At 45.0% G+C, this 12,892-nt stretch overlaps 1 protein-coding gene across 1 annotated transcript in view; it reads right to left on the minus strand.

Annotated features, from left to right (window-relative positions):
• SMYD3 (SET and MYND domain containing 3) overlaps positions 1-12,118 on the minus strand; it is a 739,205-nt gene extending 727,087 nt beyond the window's left edge. The window contains exon 1 of the mRNA XM_032137675.2: positions 11,890-12,118. Within this exon, the coding sequence (XP_031993566.1) occupies positions 11,890-12,053 (164 nt within the window). The 5' untranslated portion in view covers positions 12,054-12,118. The remainder of the gene's footprint in view (positions 1-11,889) is intronic.
• Between the last annotated feature and the right edge of the window lie 774 nt (positions 12,119-12,892).

Genomic DNA, 12,892 nt, shown 5'->3' on the forward strand with positions numbered 1-12,892 from the left:
AAAAATTAAACTGCCCAGAGAAACTGTTACCTACTACCCAAGGTTTCTTGATCATCGGTACATCATAAATCTTTCCAATTAACATCTACTTTCTAACAAGAGGTAAACACAGCAGCTAAAATATGCTAACAAGGATTAAATTTTTATATACTCAAATTCATTTGTGAGAAACATCTATCACAACCATGCCAATTAAAAATTCAACATAAAGGCCGGACGCGGTGGCTCACGCCTGTAATCCCGGCACTTTGGGAGGCTGAGGCGGGCGGATCACGAGGTCAGGAGATCGAGACTATCCTGGCTAACACAGTGAAACCCCGTCTCTACTAAAAATACAAAAAAAAAAAATTAGCCGGGTGAGGTGGCGAGCGCCTGTAGTCCCAGCTACTCGGGAGGCTGAGGCAGGAGAATGGCGTGAACCCTGGGGTGCGGAGCCTGCAGTGAGCCGAGATCGTGCCACTGCACTCCAGCCTGGGCGACAGCGAGACTCTGTCTCAAAAAAAAAAAAAAAAAAAAAAAATTCAACATAATTCCTGTTTGTCCTACCTATGACAATTATTTAAATGTAAACAGAACATGCTAATGTCAATGTCCAGTTTAAAATTGAACATGCAGAATTATTTATAGATATTATAAGCAGTTGGACTAATCCCAGCTGTGGCCATTTTACCTTAGCCCTTGAATATAAAGACACAGAGAAGCAGGGAGTCAGTGAAGATGGAAAAGAAAGATAGCAGCTGTCAACCCAGACTGCTCTATAATAACCTGGGGAGTATTAAAAATGTCTATGCTCAAGCCACACTCCAGACAAATTAAATCAGAATCTCTGAGGGCAGGACCCATGCATCGGCATTTTTTAAATCTCCCCAGGTGCTTTCAATGTGTAGGCAATGTTGAGAACCAACGAGTTACAAGGGAATTTCTCAAAGGAAATCTAAAGATGAGAGCTGTTCAAAGACAGACACAAAGAGGGAAAAAAGTCCCAAGAATTAGTTAGTACACTTCAGAAGTAGGTTGCTTTCTCTTATCAATTTATGAACAATTTTTATATATTACAAATATACACATTTTGGCCATGCAAGTGGCTCACGCCTGTAATCCCAGCACTTTGGCAGGCTGAGGCAGGGGGATCACTTGAGCTCAGGAGATCGAGACCAGCCTGGGTACATGGCAAAACCCCATCTCTACCAAAAAAAAAAAAAAAATTAGCCCAGGGTGGTGGCACGCGTCTGTGGTCCAGCTACTCAGAGGGCTGAGGTAGGCAGCTTAGGGGGGAGAATCGCTTGAACCCGGGAGGCAGAGGCTGCAGTGAGCTCAGATCACGCCACTGCGCTCCAGCCTGGGTGACAGAGTGAGACTCTGTCTCAAACAAACAAACAAAAAGATCAATATTAGCCTACTGTTATAAATGCTTTTAAATGTTTAAAACTAGGCCGGGCACGGTGGCTCAAGCCTGTAATCCTAGCACTTTGGGAGGCCGAGGTGGGCGGATCACGAGGTCAGAAGTTCGAGACCATCCTGGCCAACATAGTGAAACTCTGTCTCTACTAAAAATACAAAAAAATTAGCAGGGTGTGGTGGCGGGCACCTGTAGTCCCAGCTGCTCGGGAGGCTGAGGCAGGAGAATGGCGTGAACCCGGGAGGCGGAGCTTGCAGTGAGCCGAGATGGTGCCACTGCACTCCAGCCTGGGGGACAGAGCCAGACTCTGTCTCAAAAAATAAATAAATAAATAAATAAATGTTTAAAACTAAACATGAATAGGCCATGTGTAAAACAGTAAACTGGCAACAAGTAAACTTTAAAAAGGAAACATTCTTGATTGTACTGTATTTAAACAACTAGTAATGGCTCTGTCCATTTTCACTTTTCAAATAGTAGAATGAGATATAAAACACAAGGTTATCCCACAAGTGGCCTTTATTTTTTTCTATACTAACAAGTAATTATTATGTCAAAAACTAGGGGACAAACTCATTTACACAGAATCTTGCAGTAATAAACTGTAAAGAGATCAACAAGCACAATTTTCCCTCCAGAGCATACCAACTCCAAGTAAAACTACTAGTTTCAAACATAGGTTTCAACTCTTTTTGTGAAAAACATGGTCATCATTAATAAGCCACTATACCATGTAAATCTGACCAGTGCTATTTCATTAGTGAGTTTTATATAGATATTTGTGACAAAATTTAACTTGTTTGCCCTTTTTTGGTCTAATTCAAAATAAGAGTTAATGGCAAATGTCAGAGGCTAAGAACAGTTTGGAAAGGGGATTCATGAAGGAGACCACTCAGAGATAGTGTTTTAGTGGCTAAAAAATGAGTTGCCTTTCTGAAAAATGTTTGTATGCTTTTTACTCCATTGTCCACTAGAGGGAGCATCACATCCGATTAAGAGAGAACAGGGAACTCCCAGATAGAAATGGAAAATCATCTGAAACTTGATCTACGAAGTGCTACAGATGGTAGCATATACAGTTAAATGTAAAATCAAATCAGAGAACCCCCAAAAGAATCTCAAAGTGAGTGGGAAGATAGCCTCCTAGGGAGATCTCATCTCTAAAAAAAAAAATTTTTGTTTTAATTAGCTGGGCATGATGTTGCACACCTGTGGTCTCAGCTACTCAGAAAATTCTGGAGGCTGAGGAGGGAGGATCACTTGAGCCCAGGAATTCGAGGCTGCAGTGAGCTATGGTCATACCACTGCATTACAGCCTGGGTAACACAGAGAGACCCCAGTCTCTAGAGGAAAAAAAAAAGAAAAAGGAAAAAACAAGAAAAATGAGCAAAAGATAAATACACACAAATCACAAAAAGATATAAATACGGCCTTTAAACACATGAAAAGATGTTTAACTTCACCCATAATGCAATTTAAATGCAAATTAAAACTACTAAGATCCCCCTTCTCACCCATCAGCTTAGCAAAAATTCAAAAGCTCAGGCTGCAAAGCTAAGGGAAACAAGTACTCACATACATCATTAGTGGGAATGCAAAATGGTACAACCCCACATAGGTATTTACACCTTGACCCAGAAATCCCATTTTGAGGAATCTACCCTGAAGATACACCAGCAACAATACAAACACACACACATGCAAGGTTATTCATTACAGCAATATGCACAATTGCAAAATACTGGAAATTGCCTAAATATCCACACAGAGGAAATTAGAGAGCACAGTGGATACAGTGTTATGGAGTTATAAAGAATAAGGAAGAGCTCCATGAGCTGATAAGAGAGTGAGTTCCAGTAGACACCAAGTTAAAGAAGCAAGTGCAAAAATAAGAATGGAAAATAAGAACACACATATATACTTGCTTATCTTAAATAGAAAAAAAATAAGATGAACCAGATGCTATGGTCTGGATGCGTATGCCCCCAGGCTGGAGTCCAGTGGCATGATCATGGCTCACTGCAGCCTTGACCTCCTAGGCTCAAGTGATCCTCCCACCTCAGCCTCCCAAGTAACTGTGATTACAAGGGTGCACACCATCCCACCCAGATAATTGTTTTTGTTTTTTGTTTTTTTTTTTAACAAGATGAAGTTTCCCTATGTTGCCCAAGCTGGTTGTGAGCTCCTGGCCTCAAATGATCCTCCCACCTCGTCCTAACAAAGCACCAGAATTACAGGTGTAAGCCACCACACCCAGACCTAAAGGTCTTTGATTAAGCCTGACTTTAGAGAGACATGAAAAAAATGTAGAGCAATGCAATTCTCATTAAGTTTTCGTTGTTTTGAAAAAATACACACAGGCCTATAGTCCCAGCTACTCGGGGGGCTGAGGCAGGAGAATCGCCTAAACCCAGGAGGCAGAGGTTGCAGTGAGCCAGGATTGCACCATTGCCCTCCAGCCTGGGCAACAAAGTGAGACTCCATCTCGAAAAAAGAAAATATAGTTTGATTCCTTAAAAAATTGTTACATCATAATAAATTTACATATATTTAACAACTTTTTAAGGAATCAAACAAATATACACACACACACACATACACATATATATATTTTTTTTGTTATTGTTGTTGTTGGGTTTTTTTTGGAGACAGGGTCTCACTGTGTTGCCCAAGCTGCAGGGCAGTGGCGCAATCTCAGCTCACTGCAACCTCCACCTCCCAGGTGCAAGTGATTCTCCTGCCTCAGCCTCCAAAGTAGCTGGATTACAGGCACGCACCACCACATCTGGCTAATTTTTGTATTTTTAGTAGAGACGGGGTTTTGCTATGTTGGCCAGGCTGGTCTCAAACTCCTGGGCTCATGTGATCTGCCCATCTCGGCCTCCCAAAGTGCTGGAATTACAGGCGTGAGCCACCACGCCCAGCCTTAAATTTATGTTTAAATAGGTATTTTCAAAACTTAGTTTTAATTTTTATGCAGTAAATATAAATAGATAAAACCCACATAAACAAAACATCGTCAGCACTCTCAATAATGTTTTTTAAATCCCTATCAAATCCATTTTGATAATTTGTAAAAGCATAAAAAGGGGTCCAGAGACAAAAAGGTCTGAGAACCACTGGTCTATAACACCAGCTGCCTTAAATGCCAGAGTATGTTAAGAGCAGGGGCTGGGGCTGGGGACTATATCACCTCTGTTGCCTAATAATGCTGGATTCTGCGGCACGTACCACCAGCACCACAGACACTGGACCCTGCTGCTGCTGCTCCTTGGGAAACTGGTTGTTGCTGGAGTTATTCTCTCAACCATTCTTTGTGATACTGGCTTTTATTCAAAGTCCTCAGAGAGCGTCTTAGATTGACCGAACTTAGGTCACTGCCTGCACCCTAGCTGCAAGGGAGGTTGAGAAGGTATTTAGCCTTTTTGACTTTTTTGATAGAAGGCAAACTCGCTCTACATCCCACCAATAGTCATCCAATGAGGAAATCGGCAAACATAAACAGTCAAAACGACAAGCATTAGCCCATTGCTCCAATTCTTTCTGTGAAGGTCAGAGGCAACCTTGTGGGGAATATCACAGCTCTATCGAAGATTCTCATTGGATCTTAGAGATGGTATTACACGCAGGGAAGACAAATCCAAGTGCAGGAAAAAAATTGATATTCCAACTGACCCCTCCATGACAAAAAAGTTCTACCACAAAAGCCTGACACGAGGTGGCTGGCTGGTCCTGAAGATGTGTTGCCATTGGGGGAATCAGGACCAGTTACTACTGGTAGCAAACTGGGCACTCTGTACCAGCAGAAGCCACATGGCTATCATGAGGGGAAGTCTGTATTGTTGAGTTCCAGGCACCAGCCTCTAGCCCTGTCCCCATGGTTGCTCTGTTCTTGAGCCTTTTGAGCAAGCACCAGGCTGTCTGAAGAACAACTTGCTATCCACAAAGCAGGTCATCCTGTCTGATTAAGAGCGCCCTCCGCTGTGGCATTCACATGGACCAAATGTTTTCACCAGGGCTCAGCCATAAAGCCCTTTCCCAAACCTCCTTGCAGAAGAAAAGGAAGCAGCAGAAGAAACAGGAATTATGACTCCCACTTAAAAAGAAAAATGTAGTCACATCCATAAAGTCCTTTCCCAAACCACATTATTATCAATTCTTCCACCTCATTTTATTCCAAATCCTAGACCCATTAGCCACTGCCCAGGAAGTTGCAAATCCTACTTCAAGCCATCATTCAAGGTTCTGCTCTTTGAAATGATTTTGCTAGTCGCTTCACCTTCAAGTCCTCCAAGGAAGAGTCTTTAACACTACAGCAATTCACTTACGCCTGGTGCTAACCATATTTCACAAAATCAGCCATAAACCCAGTAATGTCTTTTTACATCATTTTCACAGAGGTAAGCACTTCCCTGTCTCCACTAGCCTCTTCTACTCTACTGACCCTAAAACCTTGGGTTATTACAGCCAATGTGGGAATTCTGCCTTTGCTGAAACTATTCATTCCAATGTCTAACATTCTTAGAAACTTCATGTATTTCGAAAATTCAACTAACACCTCAGCCTTTGGGTTTCCTGACCAAAAATCTTTTCTTACTCCCTACCTTGGCCACATTCTGCCACACCCCGTACCTTGTTGTTTCAAGACACACACTACTTCTAAGCATGTACATATCAAGTCAACCCATTATCTGACCACTCACCATTTCTCTGACCACATGAAGACCTCTAATCCATTGATTCCGCCACATTTCACTGGCCATCACCTTCCTTACGACCTCATTCCCTACCTGAGAAACCAGGATCCACAATTACACCCTCCCTTGCCTACAACTTCAACTTCCCGTCCCCTCTCTCCGTCCATCATGCTAACCTAGCAATCCAGTTCTCATAGCGAAGCAGCTGGCAATTGGGAGAGGAAGGAAACATGACCCAACTAACCGTTCCCACTTTAAATAAATGAACACAAGTTTTAAGCAGACCCTCAGCACTTTTCAACAATCCTACATTTCATGAGGCAATTTATGCTTCTCTCCTAGAAGACTATTTCCAATCTCTCCTAAGGCTGAGTCACTTAGCAACCACTTCCCTAGCTGTCCTTAAACTTTTCAATCACCACTGCTGTTGCCTTTTCTGGCACCTCTTCTTCTTACCCTCATATACGAAGATGTTCCCTCCCGTCTCCATCCCAGGTTCAGTCTTTGGCCAAGAGAGATTCCATCATCTCACCAAACACAGTGAGTTATTACCCTTTATTGCCTGGTCACATTTACTCACACTGCAACTCAAATGCAGCTGCCTTTTTTTTTTTTTTTTTGAGACAGGGTCTCACTCTGTCACCCAGGCTGGAGTGCAGTGGCGTGATCACCACTCACTGCAACCTCCACCTCCTGGGCTCAATTGATTCTCCTACCTCAGCCTTCTGAGTAGCTGGGACTACAGGCATGCACCCGGGGAATTATTTGTATTTTTAGTAGAGACAGGGTTTTGCCACGTTGCACGGGCTCATCTTGAACTTATGGGCTCAAGCGATCCACCTGCCTCGACCTCCCAAAGTGCTGGGACTACAGGCATGGGCCACCATGCCCAGCCTGCTTTATTTTCTATAACTGATCTAATCTGTCTCCTGAATATGCACCATGTTTTCTATAATTAATCTAATATTCCTCATGAATATCTAATAAATATCCAGGAAATTTAAAACTTGTCAAACAATATCTCAATCTCTTCCAGTTAATACTCAGACTTTGTTTAACTCCTTACCTGGGCTGGTTTAAATGGTTGCTTTCGGGTAGATTTCCCTCCAAGGTCTTATCGGACATCCTAGAAGAAACAGTGGCAAGAAGACCTTGGATCTGTGCTGTTTCTCTGGATCCTCACTGGTCTCTACTGCAAGGAGGTAATCACGTCCTATGGCTGAACTGGTCCCATCTCATCTTTTAGGATGTCATGCTGGCTGTCATCCCTGCAGTCTGATACTGACCTTCAGTCTATAGTCACACAGTCTTTTGTCATGATGCCAGCTGTTCCACTAGGCCAATAAGCTCCTCCACCTCCTTCACAGTGGTATGAGGGCATTTCAGAATCCCCTGCTACCACAAACTCAACTACCTAGCCACTTCCTTCTACCACTGATGTGCTATAGGCCCGTGTTGGCCTATCACTAACCTGCATAACATCTCCTCTCAAGATTCCACATAAGGAGCAGAGCGAAAGGCCTTCTACTGTTTACTGTCCCCTCAACCCATTTAACACCCCCACCCTAACCCTAGAACTTTAGCCAGCCAAGAAAGATCAGAACACATATTTCTCACAATCTGTTTTCCCTGCCTCTGTCCCCCCCGCTTCCCACAATCCACCAGGACTGAAAGGGATGACACGTCTACATCCTCCTTCCTCCTGGGAGGCACTAAGCCTCATTCTCAGCCTTAATGCCGGATGAGCTATTCTCTTTACCCTAGAGAAGAAACGATCATTAGAGTTGGCCAGAAGTAACTCTTGATATGGAAGCTGCAGGCAACTTGGAACTTGAGAAAACCAAAGATAAACACACAGCAACTTAAAGTTCCCCAAAATATTAATCCTTGAATGATTAACATCTCCCATGTGGTAGGCCCTGGGGATATAACAAAGATTAGACTTAGAGCACTACACTAGGGAGTGAGAAGGTTTACAAATACAATCATAACAATGGAATTTTATGTGCTGCACTGACCACAGCAAACAGGAAATACACATAACTCACACCCAATTGTCAATCAACCAGTTCTACCTCCGTCAAATTAAAAATGCATGCAACGGCAGAAGAACAATATAAGTGACTTCAGGCCGGGGACGGCGACTCACGCCTGTAATCCCAGCATTTAGGGGAGGCTGCGGCGGGTAGATCACCTGAGGTCAGGAGTTTGAGACCAGCCTGACTAATGGTGAAACCTCACCTCTACTAAAAATACAAAAATTAGCCAGGCGTGGTCTGTAATCCCAGCTATTCAGGAGGCTGAGGCAGGAGAATCGCTTGAACCCGGGAGGCGGAGGTTGCGGTGAGCCAAGATCACACCATTACACTCCAACCTGGGCAACAAGAGCAAAACTCCATCTTAAAAAAAAAAGAAAAAAAAAGTGATTTCAGGTTATAATTTCATTGCTATTTACTCTTTCTACGACTTACATACTTCATTTTCTTTTCTAGGCACATGAAAAACCAGAAGCCATTCCTTAATGAGAGGAAAAAGGTAAGATAAGCCATGAAGCAGGTTCACCTTTCTCCATTAACAAAAAACAAGAATACAGAACTAAAGCTACTCATCAAAACAGCTCTAGCGCAAAGGAAATTGTGTAAAACTTGGTAACCATTATTTCTGGAGCCTAAGGAAGTAGAGTTGTGCATCCCTTAAGGATGTCGTTAGGTGATTTCATTGTTGCGGGAACATCATGGTGTATCCTCGCACAAACCTAGACTGTAGAGCCTGCTACACACCTAGGCTAGCAGGTATTGTCTGTGCTGCCTACTGCTCTGAGGCTTTAAACCTGCACCGCATGTTACTGTACTGAACACTGTAGGTGACTGTAAGACAATAGTAAGTATTTGTGTATCTAAACTTATCTAAACACAGAAAAGGTACAGTTAAAAAATGATATAGTCATACAGGGCCACTGTCATGTATGTGGTCTTTCATTGACCAAAATGTCGTTACGCAGTGCATGACTGTAGTTATCATCAATATCTGTTTTTTTAATTCTATTTTGATTTTTCCTTTCCCATGTAACTGTTAATTGCTACAAACTAACATTTTCTTTTTTTTTTTTTTTTTTTGAGACGGAGTCTTGCTGTGTCACCCAGGCTGGAGTGCAGTGGCTCGATCTCGGCTCACTGCAAGCTCCGCCTCCCGGGTTCACGCCATTCTCCTGCCTCAGCCTCCCGAGTAGCTGGTACTACAGGCTCCCGCCAACACGCCCGGCTAATTTTTTGTATTTTTAGTAGAGACGGGGTTTCACTGTGTTAGCCAGGATGGTCTCGATCTCCTGACCTCGTGATCCACCCACCTCGGCCTCCCAAAGTGCTGGGATTACAGGCTTGAGCCACCGCGCCCGGCCCAAACTAACATTTTCATTCCATACTTAATTCAGATGGAAGGCAGCAGAAGGACAGGGACAGTTAGGAGGAAAATTCTGCCAGACATTCATACTAAAACTAAGGGCTTACTATGTGTTAGACACTGGGGCTACAAAAATTGAAAGGATGCACTATTCTCAAAGACTTCACAATGGACAGTGAATAAAGAGAAACAAATTTTACTTACAAGATGATAAGTAATACAGAAATCTATCCCTCAAGGACAGGCATTCAACAGTGGCAGAAAACTGCATCAAACATGCACCAACATTTCCCTAACACTGTTTTCAGGTTGCAGTGATTCCCAGCCAGGCTCTTAGAAACACTATAACCACTAAAATGGGAGTGTTCAAACAGAGCAACTACTACCACAACACAAGCGAACTGTGTATCCTGGCAATCCAAAATCAGTGCAAATATTTTGTGTCTGTGTAAAATAATAAGTATTTGTTAGTCATTATGAAGAATATGTTTAGCTTGTTTTGTTTAGATGCTTAGCATTTACTTATATCCCTCTATGTTTACGTTTGCTGATTTCCCCACTGGATAACTATCGGTGGGATGTAGAGCGAGTCTGCCTTCTATCTTAAAAGCCAAAAAGGCTAAATACCTTCTCAACCTCCCTTGCAGCTAGGGTGCAGGCAGTGACCTAAGTTTAGCCAATCCAAGACACTCACTGAGGACTCTGAATAAAAGCTAATATCACAAAGAAGAATGGTTGAGAGAATAACTCTCCAGCAACAGCCAGTTTCCCAAGGAGCAACAGCAGCAACAGCACCAAGGTCCAGTGTCTATGGTGTTCATGGTACGTACTGCAGAATCCAATATTGTCAGGCAACAGAAGTGATATACCCCCCAGACCCCAGGCCCAACTACTTTTGCAGTGCAATCCTAACTTGGTTTCAGCCCATGTCCAGTCAAGTCTTGGCAGACTTTAAAGCAACACTGAGAACTCCCCCAATACTCTTTCATGAAATTCCTTTTTTGCTTAAACCCCCACAGTTACTGCAAACAGGAAAAACGAATGAGACTAATGAAATAGTATGGTAAATCAACAAGCATCTCACCCACAAAGGGTTTGTGTAGTTTATTTCAGAAATGCACAATTCCATGTGTCACAGGACTCAAGTTCAGCTCTAATGATTCCATTGCCAATTTGTCACCATTTATTCATTCCAAAACTTTTCTGTTCCAAGAACTATCTTGAAAGGAACGAACTGTTTTCAACCACACAGTTTACAAAAACTTCAAGATGCTGCACTCTCCCGAACAGATGTTTTCGCTGTTATCATTACTTCAGAAAGCAACAGACAAAATTATTATCTGGGAGCTTTAAAATGCAAAGTCATATTCCTGAACTATGGATCAAATGAGAACAAAGAATAATGGTCAAATTACAGATATGAGTTTTGCACTTACCGTCCCACTTCCACCCACCTAAATCTCAGACTGGCAGGTCTGAAAAGCGGCCATGCACAAAATCATCGCTCTCATCTCAAAACAGAACTCTTCTTCCTCGCACACAGAAGCTCAATAATATTTGTTGACTGAATGCAAGTCCTGTAACTATTCATGTATGTTACGCATTTCCATAAATTGCTTTCACATAGCACTTTACATCGGCACAGTGCGTCCAGGCTTCCAAAACACTTTCACGTGAATCCCTGCGTCTAGAAAGGTGGTTAAGAGTTAGACATGCCTGCACAGCCATCAAATGGCACAGCACACGGGGGACCCGTGTCTGATGCTCCCACCGCACATTAACTGCCCCTCTATTTCAGCCCTTCTGGTACACTGTAATTATCTCTCTCACTTGATCAGCTCCTTAAGGAGGTCCCGTTCATCTTCGTATCCCCAGGCCACACAGAACCCAGACCACACAGGTGCACTGTAAACATCAAGATTCTTCCACCTCCTGCAAGCCTGATGCTTTACCGGCGGGGCCTCTGCAGGGGAGCCTGATTTATACACATCCCAGCTCCCACCCACCCCCACGCCCGCCACTTGTGATTTCCACAGCCGCACCAGTGAAGCCTGTCCAGGACACAGACTTTTCGTTTCCCAGCAAAATTACCCCCGGCACAACGCTTCCCCCTTAAGCCTGCCCAATGGCTTTCCCATTTCCACCGCAACCGAGGTTGAGGGGCAGTGGCTGAGCCTGGGTCCCCTCCCCAACCCCGCTGCGGCAACCTAGGGGGGTGTCCGGGCGGGGCCTGTCAGCCGCGACCCGCCCCCGGGCACACGCGCGTCAGGGGCAGCACCGCCAAGCTGCCTGTGCAGCCCCTTCCAGCAGGAGTCCCGCGGCTGCCGCCCGCCCGGCGCCCCCAGCACCCCACACGGCTCGCGACTCAGGTGGGCGAGGACGCTCCATACGCACCCGAGGAGGCAGCGGTCGCAGACAACGCCACGACTCCCCTTGCACACCGTGTACGCCAAGGGATCCGAGCGGAAGAGCAGCTCTCCGGGGCGCAGCGGGGTCACGGCGCGCAGCCCGTTTCCCCTGTTGGCGGTTGCGAACTTTTCCACCTTCAGCGGCTCCATCCTCCCGCAGCTCCACCTCAGACGGCTACCCGCGTCCAGCAGCTGGCGTCCCACGGGCTGCCGGGACCCGCGCGCCTGCGCCCTGCGCGCACACGTACGCCCGAGGGGCGGGGCGGGCGCGATGGGGCTTGAGCATGCGCAGATGGAGTCTGGAGGGACAGCGGGAGCGCCCTGTGTGGGACCCGAAGGTAGTCGCAGGCTCCGCGTGCCGCTCGTGCCCATGGCGACTGCGCAGAAGAAAGGCGGGGTTTTTTTCCCCCTCTAACATTGTGTTACGATAATTTTAACGCATACTGAACAGTTGAAACAGTGCAGTGAACACCTATATGCCTCCGCCTCAATCAGACAACCCAGCACTTTGCCATTTCTGGTCGTTGCTCTCTCCCCACCTGTAGCTATGTATGCACGTATTGTCGCTAAACGATTTCAAAGTTGCAGGCATCATGACATCACAACTAGTACTTTACATCGTAACTTTTTTTTGTTCTGGGACGGAGTCTTGCTCTGTCGCCCAGGCCGGAGTGCAGTGGCGAGATCTCGGCTCACTGCAACCTCCAGCCTCTGGGTTCAAGCGATTCTCCTGCCTCAGCCTCCTGAGTAGCTGGGACTACAGGCGTGTGCAATCCTCCCGCCTGGGCCTCCTGACTAAGTGGGACTATAGGCACACGCCACCATGCCTGGCTAATTTTTTTTACTTTCCTCCAGAGGCAGAGTCTACCTATGTTGCCCAGGCTAATCGCAAACTCCTGGCCTCAAGTGAACCTGAACCTCCTGCCTCGACCTCTCGAATTGCTGAGATTACAGATGTGAGCCACCACACCCAGCCTAATTTTCTTTTT

This window comes from Hylobates moloch, unplaced genomic scaffold (assembly GCF_009828535.3).
Source record: "Hylobates moloch isolate HMO894 unplaced genomic scaffold, HMol_V3 SCAFFOLD_18, whole genome shotgun sequence".
Taxonomy (NCBI): Eukaryota; Metazoa; Chordata; class Mammalia; order Primates; family Hylobatidae; genus Hylobates; species Hylobates moloch.